The 23,794-nt window shown below is 40.3% G+C and overlaps 1 protein-coding gene across 1 annotated transcript in view; it reads right to left on the bottom strand.

Annotated features, from left to right (window-relative positions):
* sspo (SCO-spondin) overlaps window positions 1–23,794 on the bottom strand; it is a 391,512-nt gene that overhangs the window by 333,743 nt on the left and 33,975 nt on the right. The window contains 6 exon segments of the mRNA XM_061922415.1: window positions 5,903–6,068; window positions 6,128–6,346; window positions 10,422–10,594; window positions 12,285–12,420; window positions 18,522–18,663; window positions 18,734–18,986. Coding sequence (XP_061778399.1) covers window positions 5,903–6,068; window positions 6,128–6,346; window positions 10,422–10,594; window positions 12,285–12,420; window positions 18,522–18,663; window positions 18,734–18,986 — 1,089 coding nt within the window.

Raw genomic sequence — 23,794 nt, 5'->3', positions numbered from 1 at the left:
ACATGTCGCCACTTCATCGCAGATTTTAAATTCATTTTGAAGTATTTTATTTGCTTGTGAAGTGAATTAATTAACTCATATTATGTTCTACATATGGTGAATGTTATGTTCACATTAGAGAAAGCAAACCAAGTTTAATTAAATAGTGGTATTTCAGTTTGAGCACATAAATTGATAAGGCTCCTTAGTTTGGTATTCGCAGGTGGATTTGATCACTTCTTGTAAGAAAAGAGGCTCTAATTGGGACATTTGAATGAAAAAGTGATAACCCTATCCGTGAGAAAAGACTACCCGATTAGCTTAACGGCAACATTTGAGTTATGATTTAAAGCAGTTGTTTTCCAGACAATTACACACGAACATCTCCGTTTATGGTCAGGATCCGCTCCCCTGACTTAGCACACACACACAAAAACTGATGGTTAGGCTTCTCCAGTTCGGAGAGGATAATTTTTCTTGACCTGGCCTCCTCCAGGGAATTGCAGTCCTGTATTATTACGCTCGCTTGTAATAAAGCAACTTTTGGTTCAGTAAAGCGTGTCCGACATCTCTTTTAATCCAGCCACACTTCTGTGTCACCCTTCTGTCCAGATGAGGATGACATGACCAGAAATACAATTCACTTGCATGATTAATAAACTTTAAAAAAAAAAGACCCCGGTATTTTATTGCCCAAATGTCATAATAATTGTTTTATGTTTTACTTGAATGCACATCATTTATTTGCTCAAAATCTGGTGAGAAATTATTTATATCAAATTTTATTGTAAATATTTATGTACCTACTCAGTGGCCTAATGATTAGAGTGTCCGCCCTGAGATCGGTAGGTCGTGAGTTCAAACTTTTTTTCAAATGTAATAATCACCTATTTTTCTGTTGTTTGGATGCTTTACATTAGCTGTGGATGATACGACAAATTTGGGTATCAATCTGATACCAAGTCGTTACAGGATCATACATTGGTCATATTCAAAGTCCTCATGGGTCCAGGGACAAAGTTCTTGAGTTTATAAACATGATATGAATTAAAAAAAACAAAAGAAGATGTTGTGATACCCAAAAAATATCGACGTAATCATAGTAGTATCGACTAGAACCTACTCAGTGGCCTAGTGGTTAGAGTGTCCGCCCTGAGATCGGTAGGTTGGGAATTCAAACCCCAGCCGAGTCATACCAAAGACTATAAAAATGGGAGCCATTACCTCTCTGCTTGGCACTCAGAATCAAAGGTTGGAATTGGGGGTTAAATCACCATAAATGATTCCCGAGCGCGGTACCGCTGCTGCCCACTGCTCCCCTCACTCGCCAGGGGGTGATCAAGGGTGATGGGTCAAATGCAGAGAATACTTTCGCCACATCTATTATGTGTGTGACAATCATTGGTACTTTATCTTTTTACTTTTATGAGCAAATGTGTTAACATTGACAGCCCTAGTTATTAATGGTAATTACAGTAATAACAAAATTGCCTGCCTTTTCTTGTTTCATTTTTCGTTTTTCCATTTTTCTCATTTTTGCAGTGTCGTGTATCGTGTTTAAAAAATGTGCCAAAAATGAGCCCAGGTCATCTTTTATAGCTCTTTCTCAGGGTGGCGACCACAACTCTGGTCTACTATTAAGCTTGCCAGCTTACTTTCTCTGCTGGTAAACAAGGGTAAATAAAGAGACAGGTGCAGTGTTATTGCAGCTGGATCTAATCGATGAGTTACAACAGTTATTGTAAATGTTGATCAGAAATTTGAAAGGTCAATTCACATAGGTGGATTTAGCTTTACTGGTGTCCCGTTCCGGTATCGATACCGATGTTGACCTGCATCAGAAACATCGGATACAATAACTCGGATATGAGCAGTTTGTTCTAACCGCACTAACATCTCTTCCGGCTTGCTTAGCAGACAAATAACAGGTTGTCTCTGTTTGAGAATCCTTTACTTCAAAACACTGTGAAAGTGAACACAAAGAACCTAGCAGGCACAAGACATTAAAACAAAATTGAGAATTTGTTCAATTAGGTCCAGACAATGAGCAACTCAAACATAACGATAAAACAACTTTTGGACAACCTTTAATCAATGTTGAGTTCTGACATTGATTTCACCATTAAATAATGGAAATTTCCCAACCAACAACGTGGATCCAACATTGGACGTCTCCGCTGTCTCAATTGAAAAATAAAACTATTTTGCAAATTTGTTTCAAAGTCAGTTTTGAAAAACATGTGCCTGCTGGGAACTTACATGAGATACAGAATAACTTCTGTGACATTCCAACATACAGTAAAAGAAATGCTATGAAACAAATGTGCTAGCTCCATGCTCATGCATACTACAAAACCCAAAACTAGTGAAGTTGGTATGTTGTGTAATTCGTAAATCATAACTAAATGCGATGATTTGCACATCCATTTCAACCTGTATTCAATTGAATAGACTGCAAAGACAACAGACTTAACGTTCAAACTGGAAAACGTTGTTATTTTTTGTAAATATTAGCTAACGTGGAATTTGATGCATGCAACATGTTTCAAAAAAAGCTGGCACATGTGGCAAAAAAGACTGAGAGAGTTGAGGAATGCTCATCAAACACTTATTTGGAACATCCCAAAGGTGAACAGGTAGGTGCTATGATTGGGTATAAAAGCAATTTCCATGAAATGCTCAGTCATTCACAAACAAGGGCATGGCGAGGGTCACCACTTTGTGAACAAATGCGTGAGCAAATTGTCCAACAGTTTAAGAACAACATTTCTCAACAAGCTTTTGCAAGGAATTTAGGGATTTCACCATCTACTGTTCGTAATATAATCAAAAGGTTCAGAGCATCTGGAAAAATCACTGCACGTAAGCGATGATATTACGGATCTTTGATCCCTCAGGCGGCACTGCATTGAAAAGCAACATCTGTGTCTAAAGAATACCACCACATGAGCTCAGGAACACTTCATAAAACCACTGTCAGTAACTACAGATGGTCGCTACATCTGTACGTGCAAGTTAAAACTCTACTATGCAAAGCAAAACCCATTTGTCAACAATATCCTGAAGATGTACTGATACAAAGTGGAAAGCTGTTCTGTGGTCTAACGAGTCCACATTTCAAATTAAATTTGGAAACAGAAGACGTGGTGTCCTCCGGAACAAAGAGGAAAATAACCATTCGGATTGTTATAAGCGCAAAGTTCAAAAGCCAGCATCTGTGATGGTATGGGGGTGCATTAGTGCCCAAGGCATGGGTAACTTACACATCTGTGAAGGCACCATTAATGCTGAATGGTCCATACAGGTTTTGGAGCAACATATGTTGTTATCCAAGCAACATTATCATGGACGCCCCTGGTTATTTCAGCAAGACAAGTGTTAGAACAGCGTGGCTTCGTAAAAAAAAGAGTGCGGGTACTTTCCTGGCCCGCCTGCAGTCCAGTCCTGTCTCCCATCGAAAATGTGTGGCGCATTATGAAGCGAAAAATACAACAGCGGAGACCCCGGACTGTTGAACGACTGAAGCTCTACATAAAACAAGAATGGGAAAAAATTCCACTTTCAAAGCTTCAACAATTAGTTTCCTCAGTTCCCAAACGTTTATTGAGTGTAGTTAAAAGAAAATGTGATGTAACTCAGTGGTGAACATGCCCTTTCCCAACCACTTTGACACGTGTTGCAGCCATGAAATTCTAAGTTAATTATCATTTGCAAGAAAAAAAATAAAGTTTATGAGTTTGAACATCAAATATCTTGTCTTTGTAGTGCATTCAATTGAATATGGGTTGAAAAGCATTTGCAAATCATTGTATTCCGTTTATATTTTAACACAATTTCCCAACTCATATGGAAACGGGGTTTGTAAATAAAAAAATAAAGTTTCTTACAAGTATCATCCCTGCAGGATGAGGAATAGCTAAACATGATTCACTACACACCGTAGCTCACTGGCGTCAATATGTAAACAATCGCCATTGGTGGATCTACACTTGACATCCATGTAATACATCTAAGTACAGGTGCGCATCTAAAGTAAAGTACCAATGATTGTCACACACACACACTAGGTGTAGTGAAATTTGTCGTCTGCATTTGACCCATCCCCTTGATCACCCCCTGGGAGGTGAGGGGAGCAGTGGGCAGCAGTGGTGCCGCGCCCGGGAATCATTTGTGGTGATTTAACCCCCAATTCCAACACTTGATGCTGAGTGCCAAGCAGGGTACTTTAGTGCCCATTTTTATAGTCTTTGGTATGACTTGGCTGGGGTTTGAATTCCCAACCTACCGATCTCAGGGCGGACACTCTAACCACTAGGCCACTGAGTAGGTTCTAGTTGATACTACTATGATTACGTCGATATTTTTTGGGTATCACAACATCTTCTTTTGTTTTTTTTTATTTATATCATGTTGAATGTGAGTGTGAATGTTGTCTGTCTATCTGTGTTGGCCCTGCGATGAGGTGGCGACTTGTCCAGGGTGTACCCCGCCTTCCGCCCGATTGTAGCTGAGATAGGCGCCAGCGCCCCCCGCGACCCCAAAAGGGAATAAGCGGTAGAAAATGGATGGATGGATGTTTATAAACTCAAGAACTTTGTCCCTGGACCCATGAGGACTTTGAATATGACCAATGTATGATCCTGTAACAACTTGGTATCAGATTGATACCCAAATTTGTCGTATCATCCACAACTAATGTAAAGCATCCAAACAACAGAAAAATAGGTGATTATTACATTTGAAAAAAAGTGTAGATAAAACATGTTAAAAGAGAAAGCAAGCAGATGTTAACAGTAAACGAAAAAACAGGTAGATTAATAATTCATTTTTCACCACTTGTCCTTAATAATTTTGACAAAATAATAGAATGGAAAATGACACAATATGTTACTGCATATGTCAGCAAACTAATTAGGAGCCTTTGTTTGCTTATTTACTACTAAAAGACAATTAGTCGTGTGCGTTCACTATTTTATTTAAGGACAATCTTGCAATAAAAACATATGTTTAATGTACCATAAAACATGTTTGTTAAAATAACGTCAATAATGACATTTTTCGTGGTCTTCTTTATTCAAAAAAGTATCAAAAAGTACCAAAAATATCAAAATACATTTTGGTATCGGGACAACACTACTCACAACTGTGTATGGCATGTCTCAAAGCATTAAATTACTTCCTCTAGTAATTAATTACATTATCTAAATTTAATTAATTAATAAAATGTTTTAAAGAGTGATTACATTAGTAATTCAATTACTTTTTCGGTAATTATAATAATTCCATCCATCCATCTTCTTCTGCTTATCTGAGGTCGGATCGCGGGGGCAGCAGCCTAAGCAGGGAAGCACAGACTTCCCTCTCCCCAGCCACTTCGTCCAGCTCCCCCGGGGGGAGCCCGAGGCGTTCCCAGGCCAGCCGGGAGACATAGTCTTCCCAACGTGTCCTGGGTCTACCCCGTGGCCTCCTACTGGTCGGACGTGCCCGAAACACCTCCCTAGGAAGGCGCTCGGGTGGCATCCTGATCAGATGCCCGAACCACCTCATCTGGCTCCTCTCGATGTGGAGGAGCAGCGGCTTTACTTTGAGTTCCTCCCGAATGACAGAGCCCCTAAGGGAGAGCTCTGCCACCCGGGCGGAGGACGCTCATTTGGGACCCGTTACCCGTGATCTAGTCCTTTCAGTCATAACCCAAAGTTCATGACCATAGGTGAGGATGGGAATGTAGATCGACCGGTAAATTGAGAGCTTTGCCTTCCGGCTCAGCTCACTTCAATGGATCGATACACCGTCCGCATTACCGAAGCCTGTCGACCTCATGATCCACTTTTCAATCACTATAGTAATTACTTTTCAAAAGTAATTGTCCGAACACTGATCATGAGAGCAAATTCCGTCAGCTTTTGAAGTTAGAATGACTTACAGCAGAAGGTTTGGTTGCGCCACTGGACGGCGATGCCCTCCTGGGCACAGTGTCGGGCGTAGGCAGTGAGCACGGTGCAGTGACAGGACTCCTGGGTCACACAGCCGCACACCTCTGACAGACATAGGCGCAAGTAAGGCTCCCTGTCCACGACATCGTGACATGCCTGAAAGAGCGGTAGAGCATAAGAAGCTGCTAGTTACAGGACACAAAGTGCAAACAGACCTGGAAGACTGAGCTGTGAATGATGGAGCACACAGAGTCAGCATAGTTCCTCCTCTGGGTATAAGCAGTGCAGGCGTCCTGAGGTGCTGCTCGGGATAGGCTGCAGTGTTCCGTGGTGAATTTACTAATAAAAGATGAGACGCTGCTCTCCACATCTCCTTCTGGGGTCATGAAGTCATCGTGCTGGTTCCAGGTCATTGTTCCACATAGACCGCGCACCTTCAATATAAAACACACAATTTACTTCTTTGAACGGTCCTGAAATGAACTCTTTTAATACGCTTTTATCAGTTGGACGTACAGTCAGTGTATATTTTGTCATTTGAATTTTTGTTTTAAATTCACATACACAGAGATATTTTACGTGTCAAAAAGCAATAATTACATTAAAAAAAATGCATGGTTTATTTTTATTTTATATTTCATATGACTAAAAACGAACAGTAATGCAACAGAAAATATTTGAGACGCATTAGAGTAGAGTGGTTAAAAAGCTCCTCGGTGGCAAGGCCCCAGGGGTGGATGAGATCCGCCCGGAGTTCCTTAAGGCTCTGGATGCTGTGGGGCTGTCTTGGTTGACAAGACTCTGCAGCATCGCGTGGACATCGGGGGCGGTACCTCTGGATTGGCAGACCGGGGTGGTGGTCTCTCTCTTTAAGAAGGGGGACCGGAGGGTGTGTTGCAACTATCGTGGGATCACACTCCTCAGCCTTCCTGGTAAGGTTTATTCAGGTGTACTGGAGAGGAGGCTACGCCGGATAGTCGAACCTTGGATTCAGGAGGAACAGTGTGGTTTTCGTCCTAGTCGTGGAACTGTGGACCAGCTCTGTACTCTCGGCAGGGTTCTTGAGGGCACATGGGAGTTTGCCCAACCAGTCTACATGTGCTTTGTGGACTTGGAGAAGACATTCGACCGTGTCCCTTGGGAAGTCCATTGGGGAGTGCTCAGAGAGAATGGGATATCGCACTGTGGCGGTCCGCTCCCTGTATGATCAGTGTCAGAGCTTGGTCCGCATTGCCGGCAGTAAGTCGGACCCGTTTCCAGTGAGGGTTGGACTCCGCCAAGGCTGCCCTTTATCACCGATTCTGTTCATAACTTTTATGGACAGAATCTCTAGGCGCAGTCAAGGCGTTGAGGGGTTCCGGTTTGGTGGCCGTGGGATCAGGTCTCTGCTTTTTGCAGATGATGTGGTCCTGATGGCTTCATCTGTCCGGGATCTTCAGCTCTCACTGGATCGGTTCGCAGCCGAGTGTGAAGCGACTGGAATGAGAATCAGCACTTCCAAGTTCGAGTCCATGGTTCTCTCCCAGAAAAGGTTGGAGTGCCATCTCCGGGTTGGGGAGGAGACCCTGCCCCAAGTGGAGGACTTCAAGTACCTAGGAGTCTTGTTCACGAGTGGGGGAAGAGTAGATCGTGAGATCGACAGGCGAATTGGTGCGGCGTCTTCAGTAATGCGGACGTTGTATCGATCCGTTGTGGTGAAGAACGAGCTGAGCCGGAAGGCAAAGCTCTCAATTTACCGGTCGATCTACATTCCCATCCTCACCTATGGTCATGAGCTTTGGGTCATGACCGAAAGGATAAGATCATGGGTACAAGCGGCCGAAATGAGTTTCCTCTCCCGGGTGGCGGGGCTCTCCCTTAGAGATAGGGTGAGAAGCTCTGTCATCCGAGAGGAACTCAAAGTAAAACCGCTGCTCCTCCACATCGAGAGGAGCCAGATGAGGTAGTTCGGGCATCTGGTCAGGATGCCACCCGAACACCTCCCTAGTGAGGTGTTTAGGGCACGTCCAACCGGTAGGAGGCCACGGGGAAGACCCAGGACACGTTGGGAAGACTATGTCTCCCGGCTGGCCTGGGAACGCCTCGGGATCCCCTGGGAGGAGCTAGATGAAGTGGCTGGGGAAAGGGAAGTCGGATAAAAGGAAGAAGATGGATGGATGGATGGATGGATGGATGGATGGATAGAGTAGACAAACAACCCGCTATATGCATTTAAGTTTAAAAAACCCCAATAACAATCGAGCATAGTTTTTCCTGATAGTCTTCACCAAAATAAAAAATAGCGTATCCTTCGATGCAATTCAACAACCTCTGTGTGTGTGCAAACAGGTCTCATGCACCATTTTGTGCACTTTCAAGCACCCCAGCGATAAGTCATCCAGCAGTTCAAAAATGTAATTGCTGGGTAGAAAATACAGTTGTAACTTCAAATTGTTGAATATCGTGAAAAGGTTTGTGTATTCCACCTATTAAATCTACATGTTGAAACTATAATATGACATAGGCTCATAACATGCAACACAAAATAGTATACCGTATTTTCCGGACCATAGGGCGCATCGGAGTATAAGGCGCACTGCCGATGAGCGTGTCTAGTCAGGTTTATTTTCATACAAAAGGCGCACCGGATAATAGGGCGCATTAAAGGAGTCATATTTTATTACATGTTTTTTCTAAATGGAAAACACTTCCTTGTGGTCTACATGACATGTAATGGTGGTTCTTTGGTCCGAATGTTGCATAGATTATGTTTTAATAGATATTCCTCAAGCCACTTTCTAACAGTCGGTTCAGGATGCACCATTTTATGGGCGGTCTTATTTACGTAGCTCACCTTCAGCAGCTTCTTCTCACCGTCATCTTTGTTGTAGCGGTGTAGCGTGCAAGGACGGGAGTGGAAAAAGTGTCAAAAGAGGGAGCTAACTGTTTTAATGACATTCAGACTTTACTTCTGTCAATAACGGAGCAGTATCTCCTCATCCGTGACTCACTAGTGCTATAACAACACTGGAAGTGTCTCCCGTGAAAAACCGTCCGACCGGAACTCTCTGAGAACAAAAGTTCCTTGGGTGAATAATGTAAACTCACTACACCGGTATGTTTTAACGCTTTCATGGGGAGTTTACTGACAGATATAAGTAAGAACTTTACACTACTTTATATTAGAAATTGCAGTTAAACATTTTCTGAGGGAACTCTCCTGAAGGAATCAATAAAGTACTATCCATCCATCTATCTCTCTATCTAACAGCGGAGGGTGAATATCCCATAACAAGAAGATAGAGAAAACGACTTCACAGCGACTACGGGTCGCCACAAACTACACAGGCGGAGGCGCGCAAATTTTCAGGACTTATACAGATCCCAAATACAGTTTAGTAGGTACCAAGACGTAAGAAAAGTTGCTTTTGAATAATATTGTGAAACTACGGTAAACACCAGATAATGTCTTATCTTATACACACACCATAATAATACTTGTAAGTTGAAGCACAGTACAATCCATCAAGCGGTGCGGCTACATAACTTACCAAAGTCGTAATAAAACATTTGATAGATTTTTGAGCGCTGTGTGTAATGTTCTATATTTTCAATGGAACATATAACATTTTGGTGTTGTTTACTCAGATCATATTGCAGTCTACATTTATCTCTTATGTATAACTGCCATCTTCTGTCACACTTATCATTTCACCATGTACCAAATAAAATAGCTTAGAGGTCGGTAAGCACAACCAAAATCATTCCGTACATTAGGCCATACTTGCCAACCCTCCCGGATTTTCCGGGAGATTCCCGAAATTCAGCGCCTCTCCCGAAAACTTCCCAGGACAAATTTTCTCCCGAAATTCATGCGGACCGGAGCGAGGACAGCCTGTTTTCACGTCCGCTTTTCCACAATATAAACAGCGATCGAGGGCGAGTTCTTGGTTTCTTATGTGGGTTTAATGTTAGGCAGATTCATTAACGTCCTCCCAGTGCGGTAACATCACACAACAACAGCAGTCACATTTTCGTCTACAGTAAAGCAGTTTGTCTGCCGTAAACAGCAATGTTGTGACACTCTTAAACAGGACAATACTGGCATCTACTGTACATGCAACACAACACCTCCGGGCAATTTTAATCCTTCACTAATATCCTCCTCCATTCACATCCTATCTTCCCGGATGGGACTCATTACACACATTTTGTGTGTAATGAGTTTATATCGCATATTAGTGTCACATTTAAATTTGAATTGCTGTCATTATTGAACTTTTGCACAATATTCAAATGTTTTTAAGTTTCACCAATATGTCTAATAATTTTAGTTCTGACAGTTCAAATATGTTAACATGGACTCTTTCTCTTCACCGTCTGTCTTTGCACCGATCGCCTTCTTTTTGCCAAAATGATTGCGGCCATTCAGGCATAGCTGTTGTAGTTTGCTCAAAACGTACAAAATATCAACACAAAAACACCTTTCTTAGATCCCACCCTAAATGTAGAGTATAGTCTGAAGACCACCTTGTTGGTGAAGTGAGGCTGCAGGGTGATGATGATGAGAGGTCCATCCAAGTGCCAGAGAAGCTGAGCTCCAAAGGTTTGAATTAGGAGAAAGGAAGAAGACGCCCTCCGCACTACCAGGTCCCCTGTAACCACGGGCAACGGCTCCCGGTGCCCATTTAGGGTCACGGCCCCTAGAATCATCAAAGCACACGTTAGAGCAGGGTTATCGAACACGGCTACATCGCAGTATAGGCTGCCATAAGAGTGCTGCGTGCAACCATTTATCATTTATAAACATAAATGTATAAGAATTCACCTTGATATTATAAAATGAATTCCTGTGCATTTGATTTTTATGTTTGTCTTACATAAACTGTAAAAAAAAAAAAAAAAAAATTCAATAAAACATTTTTTTTAAAAACTGGCAGCTGAGTGGCCACAATTCACCGTAAAATTTACGATGGTTTTTACAGCATATTACTGTAAATGCAACACCGTACTATAGTTTTTTTTTACTGTAAAATCCTGGCAACTGAGCTACCAGTTTTTTTTACTGTAAAATCTATTGTCAGTGTATAATTAGAGGAATAACTGTTTTAATTTGTTTTATTCTTTAAAAGTTTGAAATTAATATTTGTATTATATTTGTTGCATTATCAGATAATAAAGTTTAGAATATACTCAATAGCATGTGTGATAGCAAAATTACTTATTTACTTGTTTAAATAGATGATGTTCTTTGAACTGTTTACCAAAAGCTGTTTATTATGCTTAGGAATGTGGGGTAAGAGACACCTAAAACTGATTAAGCTCTGTCTTCTCTGTCTTTGATGTGACGTGACTTTTAGTTGACCGGGCATTTGTGCTATCTCTTCCTGACCCCCTCTCTGGGCAAACGACACCCCCTCCTCCTCACAGGACTTTGGGTATTCTTTCACTGGTGTACTGTATGTTAATGAGCGTGGAGGGTGGGACTTCTGAGAATGTATAATTGTCATGTCGTATTCTAAAGCAGGGAGAACAGGCTGGAACGGACGCATATGCCGTTCTGGTTTGGTCTCGCTTTGCAAAGCTCGTTATTATTTCTTGTTACTTTAATAAATCATTTTAAAGCTATTTGTCACTAAAGGATTGTCTTTAAGAAATTTCCACGACACATGCAATAGATGTATTTTTGTCTGTCACAATGAAAAGGTTACATTTAGTAAATTACAAAATGGTTTATTGACTCATATTATTTCAAGGCTTTCCCGGGCCGCATTAATGATGTGACAGGCCACATGTTTGAAAACAAAACGACGTATTTTAAAGATACGACTCACTAATCATTGGTGTGATACAGTAAATTCATAAAATATTTCACTGAATAACTGTCAGTTGAAACAGTAACCTAAAAATGTTTTGTGGGGACGGCGTGGCGCGGTAGGGAGAGCGGCTGTGCCAGCAACCTGAGGGTTCCTGGTCCAATCCCCACCTTCTACCATCCTAGTCACGTTCGTTGTGTCCTTGAGCAAGACACTTCACCCTTGCTCCTGATGGGTGGTGGTTAGCGCCTTGCATGGCAGCTCCCGTCATCAGTGTGTGAATGTGTGTATGAATGGGTGAATGTGGAAATAGTGTCAAAGCGCTTTGAGTTCCTTAAAAAAGGTAGAAAAGCGCTATATAAGTACAACCCATTTACCATTTCTACAGATAGTTTATAATATAAAAAAAAACATGGGATTAATTACAGTAAAGTCAATATTTCATTTTGGCAATTGATTCGAACACAGAAAACATAAACGATGCTATAATCACATAAAGAATGAAAAAAGTACTTCTGTTGCTGGTTTGAACTAAGTCAGTATGGTTTGATTAATGGGTGAGATTGAACAAATTTACCAGTGTCTGTGATGGTGACTGTGGTGCGAAGGGCAGTAATTGACATTTCTCTCAGACAGCCTGTCGCTCTTCCTCCTCCTCCAGATGTGCACTCGCCACAGCGCACGCTTACCACAAGCTTTCTGTCAACATAATCCTAACAGAATGCAAAACATAGAATGTGCAAAGAAGATCAAATACAAGAAGATTATCCAGATCAACATAGCAATATATGATTTTTGTTATTGTTGAAGTACAAACCCCGTTTCCATATGAGTTGGGAAATTGTGTTAGATGTAAAAATAAACGGAATACAATGATTTACAAATCTTTTTCAACCCATATCCAGTTGAATATGCTACAAAAACAACATATTTGATGTTAAAACTGATAAACATTTTTTTTTGGCAAATAATCATTAACTTTAGAATTTGATGCCAACAACACGTGACAAAGAAGTTGGGAGAGGTGGCAATAAATACTGATAAAGTTGAGAAATGCTCATCAAACACTTATTTGGAACAACATTTCTCAACGAACTATTGCAAGGAATTTAGGGATTTTACCATCTACGGTCCGTAAAATCATCAAAGGTTCAGAGATTCTGGAGAAATCACTGCACGTAAGCGATGATATTACAGACCTTTGATCCTTCAGGCGGCTGCATCAAAAACTGACATCAGTGTGTAAAGGATATCACCACATGGGCTCAGGAACACTTCATAAAACCACTGTCAGTAACTACAGTTGGTTGCTACATCTGTAAGTGCAAGTTAGAAATCTGCTATGCAAAGCAAAACCCATTTATCAACAACACCAAGGAACGCCGCTGGCTTCACTGGGCCCGAGCTCATCTAAGATGGACTGATACAAAATGGAAAAGTGTTCTGTGGTCTGACGAGTCCACATTTCAAATTATATTTGGAAACTGTGGACGTGGTGTCCTCCGGAACAAAGAGGAAAATAACCATCCGGATTTTTATAGGCGCAAAGTTTAAAAGCCAGCATCTGTGATGGTATGGAGATGTATTAGTGCCCAAGGCATGGGTAACTCACACATCTGTGAAGGCACCATCAATGCTGAATGGTCCATACAGGTTTTGGAGCAACATGTTTTCATCCAAGCAACATTATCATGGACGCCCCTGCTTATTTCAGCAAGACAATGCCAAGCCACGTGTTTCAACAGCGTGGTTTTGTAGTAAAAGAGTGCGGGTAGTTTCCTAGCCCGACTGCAGTCCAGACCTGTCTCCCATCGAAAATGTGTGGCGCATTATGAAGCGTTAAATACGACAGCGGAAACCCCGGACTGTTGAACGACTGAATCTCTACATAAAAGAAGAATGAGAAAGAATTTCACTTTCAAAGCTTCATCAATTACTTTCCTAAGTTCCCAAACGTTTATTGAGTGTTGTTAAAAGAAAAGGTGATGTAACACAGTGGTGAACATGTCCTTTCCCAACTACTTTGGCACGTGTTGCAGCCACGAAATTCTAAGTTTATGAGTTTGAACATCAAATATCTTGTCTTTGTAGTGCATTCAAATGAATATGGGTTGACTATGATTTGCAAATCATTGCATTCCATTTGTATTTACATATAACACAATTTCCCAACTCATATGGAAATGGGGTGTGTAGTTTCCAATGGTGCTGATGTTTTTTCACCATGTACCACACAGAAGAAAACATAGCTCTCCAAGTACATTAAAATACAGTAGCTTAGGCGCCTATACGTTCATTGAAAACAAGGTGGATGTTTTATTTAACAAATATATTCTATATTTTTGGCCATTGTAACATCACACATAGTTTGAACAGTAACACTGTTTGAATATTGGAAAATAAAGTTTTTGTTTGTTTGTTTTCTTTCATTCATTTAAGGTCAAACAAAAAACAATCAACATAACATTGAAAATTAATAATGAAACAAAAAGGAGCAGAAAGAAGAAAATCTGCCCCCTATTCATACATTTACAACATTTGCTGTTCAACTCAGAAGACTACCTATATATATTTTATAACATGAATAGTTCATAACATATAACAAAATAACTAAACATGGAAACAATAATTTACCCCAAATCATATTTTTTCATCATGATTTTATTTATTTTTGATAGAAGAGATTTAGATTGTTTGATTTCACTGTCAAGATTATTCCATAAACTAATAACTTTGATTGAAATATGTATTTCCCTCACCCCTGTTTTAAAATCTTGATTTAGTAAAGAGCTCACTTCCTTTTAGAAAATGTTAGTATTTTAGTAGAAGTATTTAAGTCCCATCTTAAAACAAATTTGTATATGCTAGCCTTTAAACAGACCCCCCTTTTAGATCAGTTGATCTGCCATCTCCTTTCTGCTCTGCCCCCCTCTCGTGACCACGGATGAAGCACTACTAGCTGTTCAAATTCAGGACCCAGGATGGACCACTCATTTGTGCATCAGTTGGGGGTGTCTCTGCATTGCTGACTTGTCTCCACTCAAGATGATCCCCTGCTGGCCCCACTATGGACTGGACACTTTCATTATTAACTAGATCCACTCGACATCCATTGCACCGGTCGCCCGGTTCCCTCCAAGGTTTCTCATTGTATTCCATTGGGTTGAGTTTTTTCTTGCCCTGATGTGGGATCTGATTTGTGCAGCCCTTTGAAACACTTGTGATTATCAATCAAAGTTTACATTCGTAGCACTAAATCACAAGAGTCTCAAAGGGCTGTACAAGGGCTATATAAATCAACTTTGATTGATTTATTTATTTTTTATTTCTCTTAACATATCTATTTTGAATATTGATTGGAAGAATTTGTGTATTTGTTTTGTTCCAGATTTTCAGGATATTGTACTCTATCAATATGTGAAATTTCAATATGTTTACCTGTTTGAATATTGATCGGTTGTCTGTCTATCTGTGTTGGCGCTGCGATGAGGTGGCGACTTGTCTAGGGTGTACCCTGCTGCTGGGATAGACTTCAGCCAACCCCGCTTCTCCAAAAGGGACACGCAGTACAAAATGGATGGATGGATGGGTACTGGATTTTTACTTTAATCAAGGGATTCTTTGCCACACTACCAGATAAAGCCTGTGTACCACTAGTAGCAGATTTGTGTTTAAAGAGAGTATGGCCAACATAGTTTCAGGCGATCCCCTTAATGATTGGTCAAAAGGCAGTCACGTGACCTCAGGGTCTACTACTATCTTTGAGCTGATGCTATGCGTTTTTGTTTCCTTGTTACTTTTCGATGCGTACAAATGCCCTGTGGTGCAGAATGGGGCTGCTCCACCCACGAGAATTGTGGAAAGCTTTTAAATCGCTTTACCCCCTACCCAGGAATAACACAAGTATGGGAAGTGAAGTTTCACCAACAACATTGGAGAAAAATTGATTGCAGCGTCTTAGTACCAGGTAAACACACGACACAGCGTCTGCTTTTTGTTCAGGAAGGAACATACAGAAGCTAAAACAAATAATAACTTCATGAAATTAATAAATATAAAAGTTGGTTTGACCAAAACAGAATATCTTTGAATTTCAGTAAAAGTAGCAGCAGAAGAGAAAGTCAAATACAAATAAAAATAGACAGACATTGAATGAGTTTTTCAAAAAAAAAAATGACATTTTGAGTGTAATAATAGGTGACAAAATTAACTGGAAATCTCATATAAACAAATACAAAAAAGTGGCAAGAAATACGTAAATGATGAATAAAGCAAAATATGTTCTGGACCAAAAATCACTCCATATTCTCCACTGCTTGCCAGTGTTACCATATCTGAGTATATAAGGAATTAACTACAAAAGTACACCAATTAATTTACCAGAGAAACCATGGCACTCGATGGAGGCGTTCACATTTTTTTCCTCCTGTCTCTCCCTGCTGGCTCTTTTTATCTTATCTTGTTTATACTTTTTAGAGCTGAGTCGCGCTTAAACAGCTGCAGCCGACCTTTTAGCTCCCACTCCCTCCCTTGTGTTGCATGTTTTGTGGATTCTATGTAACATGTCCATGTATGCTTTGTCAATGAGATTTTTTTCCTTCGCCTCAGTCAGGATCACCTCTCTGAAGTCCAGCTTTTGAATATTTACCTGTTTCTTACCTTTTTTTTGTAAGGGGCGCCGATAGTGGGCAGACCCGTCAGCGATCCTAGTTCTGTCTCCCTGTAATGTTTGTCTGATCTTGAATGGGATTGTGCTAAAAATCTCAAATGTCCATTTGGGGATTAATAAAGTACTTCTGATTCTGAGTTATAATAACACATAATGAGTCATATATACAGTGATTATAAATACATTGAAGGCTGTTACCACAGTTGACCTTCTTCACACAAAAGTACCAATTTCTCCACGATTGTTGGTCCAAAGCTAATGTAGATTTTGACAAAATGAGGGTAATAAGTTTTATTTTTGGTCATTCTGTGTATTTTTTTTAACGTTTATTGTGTTGTCGAGTGCTTGTTAGAGTGCCTGCTGGTCATTAAACACTGCAGGAATGTAGCAGCAAAGTTCACCAAATAACAGGCGCAAAATTATACTTCAACGAAGTATTAGCATGTTTTATTGTAGGTTTATGAGCTGTACTATGTTTAGAACAATATTTAGACATAATATTTTGGTTTATTTCAGAAAACTAACATCAAAACGACACCAATTGCGTACATTCGGGCACAGCCGCAAACGTCCTTGGCTTATAGGAGTGACTTTATATACTTTGTGGGGCACTTTGCAGCTTATAGTGCATGCTTAAAACACTAAAAACACTTTAAAAAGTGCTCCTGTTGTATAGGTAATGTACAGATAGTGTTCCTCAAAGTTTCACTTTGGGTCCTTTCTTTTTCATCTATTCAAGTGTTCAGTTGAAAACAATTGCAAGAGACTAAGATTTTTTCCGCAGATTCGTAAACACACTACGGTACTGTCATAGAGATAATCTTCTGCCAAAATAAATAGATCTAAATCAAATGTTTCCTGTCGAGGACACTCGTTCTCAGGAATATACAAAATAAGCCTTATAGTTAAAGGGAGAAGTCCGACCCACCGGTCTCTAGCTTTCTGGAAATGTGGCCCCTAAAACAATTTACAAAACCCAAAACCAGTGAAGTTGGCATGTTGTGTAAATCGTAAATAAAAACAGAATACAATGATTTGCAAATCCTTTTCAACCTACATTCAATTGAATACACTAATATATATTATACCGCAAGGTTCATAGAATCTGTAGAAATCACTGCACGTAAGCGGGAAACCCGTGTCTTTCGATGCAATACCTCAGGCGGTACTGCATCAAAAAGTGTGTAAAGGATATCACAACATGGAATCAGGAACACTTCAGAAAACCACTGTCAGTAACTACAGTTCGTCGCTACATCTGTAAGTGCAATTCAAAACTGTACTATGCAAAGCGAAAGCCATTTATCAACAATACCTAGAAACGGCGCCGGCTTTGCTGGGCCCAAGCTCATCTAATTGTTTATGGAAACTGTGGATGTTGTGCCCTCCGGATCAAAGATGAAAAGAAACATCCGGACTGTTTTAGGCGCAAAGTTCAAAAGCCAGCATCTGTGATTGTATGGGGGTGTATAAGTGCCCACATCTGTGAAGGCAATATTAATACTAGAAAGTACATGCAAGTTTTGGAGCAACATATATTGGCATCCAAGCAACGTCTTTTTCATGGGCGCCTCTGCTTATTTCAGCAAGACAATGCCAAGCCACATTTTGCATAGTAAAAGAGTGCGGATACTAGACTAGCCTACCTTTAGTCCAGACCTGCCTCCCATTGAAAATGTTTACCGCATTATGAAGTGTAAAATACCACAACGGAGACCCCGGACTGTTGAACAACTTAAGCTGTACATCAAGCAAGAATGGGAAATAATTCCACCGGAAAAGCTTCAAAAATTGGTCTCCTCAGTTCCCAAACGTTTTACTGAGTGTTGTTAAAAGGAAAGGCCATGTAACACAATGGTAAAAATGCCCCTGTGCCAACTTTTTTGCAATGTTTTGCTGCCATTAAGTTCTAAGTTAATGATTATTTGCAAAAAAAAAAAAAAGTTTCTCAGTTCGAACATTAAATATCTTGTCTTTGCATTTTATTCAATTGAATAAAGGTTGAAAATTATTTGCAAATAATTGTATTCTGTTTGTATTTAAAATTTACACAACATGCCAACTTCACTGGTTTTGTAGTTGAATACTCCTGTTTCGGATTGTGCAGGTTAATTTAATCCAATCAGTGTCAGTGTCAGGTCTCACCTCCACGGTTGTGAAGGGACAATCTCCTCCTTGGATTGAGTATCTCTTTTTGTCAAAGGTGGTGACATGTAGCGCCCCCATCAGGCTGCACTGAGCTGCACATTTCTCCTCGCTACATTGCCACTGACCTGCACTGCAGACGCTGAATCCGGAACATAAAGGCAGCGTGAAGCATGGACGTTTCGAGAAGGACAAGATCAAAAAACACTCACCAGGTGTTACATCTCTGCTGGATCTTGTCTCCTGACTGATATGAACGTCGGCGATGGAAACAAGGACAGTCTTCTCTTTTGAGACAGTGTCCCTGGTGGAGGTACAGACCTGGAAGACACTCGCAACCCCCAACACACTCCTCACGGCACTGGACCGTGGCTGCTGTTGGCCCGGGAAGTTGGGGGGATGCACAGTTGGGGGGACAAGAGGACACACAGTCTGAAAACACCTGACCTCTGGGACAAACACGAGCTGTGGAGAAACACATGGAGGAAAAAGGCTTAACAAAAAGTTATTTTCATCGTCATTTATAGTACAAACCCCGTTTCCATATGAGTTGGGAAATTGTGTAAGATATAAATAAAAACGGAATACAGAATACAATGATACAAACAATTTTCAACCCATATTCAGTTGAATATGCTACAAAGACAACATATTTGATTTTCAAACTGATAAACATACTTTTTTGTGCAAATAATCATTAACTTTAGAGTTTGATGCCAGCAACACGTGACAAAGATCTTGGGAAAGTTGGCAATAAATACTGATAAAGTCTAGGAATGCTCATCAAACACTTATTTGGAACATCCCACAGGTTTGCAGGCTAATTGGGAACAGATGGGTGCCATGATTGGGTATAAAAACAGCTCCCCAAAAAATGCTCAGTCTTTCACAAGAAAGGATGGGGCGAGGTACACCCCTTTGTCCGTAACTGTGTGAGCAAATAGTCAAACAGTTTAAGAACAATGCTTCTCAAAGTGCAATTGCAAGAAATTTTGAGATTTCAACTTCTACGGTCCATAATATCATCAAAAGAATCAGAGAATCTGGAGAAATCACTCCACGTAAGCGGCATGGCCGGAAACCAACATTGAATGACCGTGACCTTCGATCCCTCAAAAACTGACATCAATCTCTAAAGGATATCACCACATGGGCACAGGAACACTTCAGAAAACCGCTGTCACTAAATACAGTTTGTCACTACATCTGTAAGTGCAAGTTCAAGCTCTACTATGCAAAGCGAAAGCCATTTATCAACAACATCCAGAAACGCCGCCGGATTCTCTGGACCCGAGATCATCTAAGATGGACTGATGCAAAGTGGAAAAGTGTTCTGTGGTCTGACGAGTCCACATTTCAAATTGTTTTTGGAAATATTCGACATCGTGTCATCCGGACCAAAGGAGAAGCGAACCATCCAGACTGTTATTGACGCAAAGTTCAAAAGCCAGCATTTGTGATGGTATGGGGGTGCATTAGTGCCCAAAGCATGGGTAACTTACACATCTGTGAAGGCACCATTAATGCTGAAAGGTACATACAGGTTTTGGAACAACATATGCTGCCATCCAAGCGCCATCTTTTTCATGGACGCCCCTGCTTATTTCAGCAAGGCCAACGCCAAGCCACATTCAGAATGTGTTACAACAGCATGGCTTCGTAAAAAAAAGGGTGCGGGTACTTTCCTGGCCCACCTGCAGTCAAGACCTGTCTCCCATCGAAAATGTGTGGCACATTATGAAGCATAAAATACGACTGTTAAACGACTGAAGCTCTACATAAAACAAGAATGGGAAAGAATTCCACTTTCAAAGCTTCAACAGTTAGTTTCCTCAGTTCCCAAACGTTTATTGAGTGTTATTAAAATAAAAGGTGATGTAACACAGTGGTGAACATGTCCTTTCCCAACTACTTTGGCACGTGTTGTAGCCATGAAATTCTAAGTTCATTATTATTTGCAAAAACAAAAAGAGTGTATGAGTTTGAACATCAAATATCTTGTCTTTGCAGTGCATTCAATTGAATATGGGTTGAAAAGGATTTGCAAATCATTGTATTCCGTTTATATTCACATTTAACACAATTTCCCAACTCATATGGAAATGGGGTTTGTATGTTTGTTTTTAAAGGAAAAGCTAAGCATGTGTGAGAGATTGTTTTAAGTGACAGATAATAAGTGCATCCCTGCACGTGTAAACAGTGTTTCTGTTAATTTGGTGTTAAGCACAATGTCTGATACACAAATATTTACATAACGCAAACAAATTGTCCAGTCACATGACGGTCTTAAAAACTTAAAAATGATCTCTTTATAGTATACTTATTAGAGATAGAAAAACACTTATATTTACTTTATACTACAAAGAATATTATTTATCATTATTTATATATTTACATGCTAAATATAAACAAATATGATTAATCATAATAAATATTCCAATCGTTTGATTGCATTTGTAAGAATCATTTTAATACACCGTTCTTTTTACTTTTGCTTGAATATTATTGTTTAGAACTGTTTGTTACATTGAGTTTCATTTGCCATCCATTCCATCCATTTTCTACCGCTTATTCCTTTCGAGGTCGCGGGGGGCGCTGGAGCCTATCTCAGCTACAATCGGGCGGAAGGCGGTGTACACTCTGGACAAGTCGCCCCTTCATCACAGGGCCAACACAGATAGACAGATGATATTCACACTCACATTCACACACTAGGGCCAATTTAGTGTTGCCAATCAACCTATCCCCAGGTGCATGTCTTTGGAGGTGGGAAGAAGCCGGAGTACCCGGTGGGAACTCACGCCGTCACGGGGAGAACATGCAAACTCCACACAGAAAGATCCCGAGCACGGGATTGAATTCAGGACTGCTCAGGACCTTAGTATTGTGAGGCAGACGCACTAACCCCTCGTTCACCGTGCTGCCCTAGTTTTATTTTGATATATTAGTTTCATTTGGATCAATATATTTATTTATATTAGTTTCATTTGGATCAATACATCTATTTACGAACCCTAAAACCAGTGAATTTAGCACGTTGTGTAAATCGTAAATAAAAACAAAATACAATGATTTGCAAATCCTTTTCAACCTATATTCAATTGAATGAACTGCAAAGACAAGATACTTAAAAGTTTGAAATGGAAAACTTTGGTATTTTTTGCAAATATTAGCTCATTCGGAATTTGATGTCTGCAACGTGTTTCAAAAAAGCTGGCACATATGTTGCTATCCAAGCAACGTTATCATGGACGCCCCTGCTTATTTCAGCAAGACAATGCCAAGCCACGTGTTACAACAGCGTGGCTTCACAGTAAAAGAGTGTGGGTACTAGATTGGCCTGCCTGTAGTCCAGACCTGTCTCCCATTGAAAATGTTTGGCGCATAATGAAGCCTAAAATACCACAACGTAGACCCCGGGCTGTTGAACAACTTAAGCTGTATATTAAAACAAGAATGGGAAAGAATTCCACCTGAAAAGCTTCAAAATCAGTCTCCTCAATTCCCAAATGTTTACTGAGTGTTGTAAAAAGAAAAGGCCATGTAACACAGTGGTAAAAATGCCCCTGTGCCAACTTTTTTGCAATGTGTTGCTGCCATTAAATTCTATGTTAATATTTATTTGCAAATAAAAATTCAGTTTCTCAGTTCGAACAATAAATATCTTGTCTTTGCTGTCTATTCAATTGAATATAAGTTAAAAAATATTTGCAAATCATTGAATTCTGTTTTTATTTACAAATTACACAACATGCCAATCATCATTATATTCATTGATAAACTATTGCTTGCAAAGCCATATTCATTTGGTTGGTTGTTGTTAGAGAGACATTCCAACGTAAGCAGGAGTCACATTTGACTCCATTTTACCAATCCAACAAAAGCCTGTCAGTCACATGACCACACTCAACCTACACACTGTAAAAAGTGACATCACGTCACAACTCTTCAATTATTACATAAAAACTATGAAAAATAACTGAAAGTGGAATTCTTTCCCATTCTTGTTTTATGTAGAACTTCAGTCGTTCAACAGTCCGGGGTCTCAGCTGTCGTATTTTACGCTTCATAATGTGCCACACATTTTCGATGGGAGACAGGTCTGGACTGCAGGCGGGCCAGGAAAGTACCCGCATTCTTTTTCTACGAAGCCACGCTGTTGTAACACGTGATGAATGTGGCCTGGCGTTGTCTTGCGGAAATAAGCAGGGGCGTCCATGAAAAAGACGGCGCTTAGATGGCAGCATATGTTGTTCCAAAACCTGTATGTACCTTTCAGCATTAATGGTGCCTTCACAGATGTGTAAGTTACCCATGCCTTGGGCACTAATGCACCCTCATACCATCACAGATGCTGGCTTTTGAATTTTGAAACCATAACAGTCTGGATGATTCGCTTCCCCTTTGGTCCGGATGACACGATGTCGAATATTTCCAAAAACATTTTGAAATGTGAACTTTTCAGACCACAGAAAAATTTTCCACTTGCATCAGTCCATTTTAGATGATCGAGGGCCCAGAGAAGCCGGGGGCATTTCTGGATGTTGTTGATAAATGACTTTCGCTTTGCATAGTAGAGCTTTAACTTGCACTTACAGATGTAGCGACAAACTTTATTTAGTGAAAGTGGTTCTCTGAAGTGTTCCTGAGCCCATGTGGTGATATCCTTTAGAGATTAATGTTGTTTTTTGATACAGTGCCGTCTGAGGGATCAAAAGTCACGGTCATTCAATGTTGGTTTCTGGCCATGCCGCTTACGTGGAGTGATTTCTTCAGATTCTCTGACCCTTTTGATGATATTATGGACGTTAGATGTTGAAATCCCTAAATTTCTTGCAATTGCACTTTGAGAAACGTTGTTCTTAAACTGTTTGACTATTTGTTCACGCAGTTGTGGACAAAGGGGTGCACCTCGCCCCATCCTTTCTTGTGAAAGACTGAGCATCTTTTGGGAAGCTGTTTTTATACCTAATCATGGCACCCACCTGTTCCCAATTAGACAGCACACCTGTGGGATGTTCCAAATAAGTGTTTAACGAGCATTCCTCAACTTTATCAGTATTTATTGCCACATTTCCCAACTTCTTTGTCACGTGTTGCTGGCATCAATTTCTAAAGTTAATGATTATTTGCACACAAAAAAAATGTTTATCAGTTTGAACATCAAATATGTTGTCTTTGTAGCATATTCAACTGAATATGGGTTGAAAATGATTTGCAAATCATTGTATTCCGTTTATATTTACATCTAACACAATTTCCCAACTCATATG

This window comes from Nerophis ophidion, linkage group LG15, assembly GCF_033978795.1.
Source record: "Nerophis ophidion isolate RoL-2023_Sa linkage group LG15, RoL_Noph_v1.0, whole genome shotgun sequence".
Classification (NCBI taxonomy): Eukaryota; Metazoa; Chordata; class Actinopteri; order Syngnathiformes; family Syngnathidae; genus Nerophis; species Nerophis ophidion.
The sequence above is the reverse complement of the archived record's forward strand: the minus strand, read 5'-3'. Positions and strand labels throughout refer to the sequence as shown.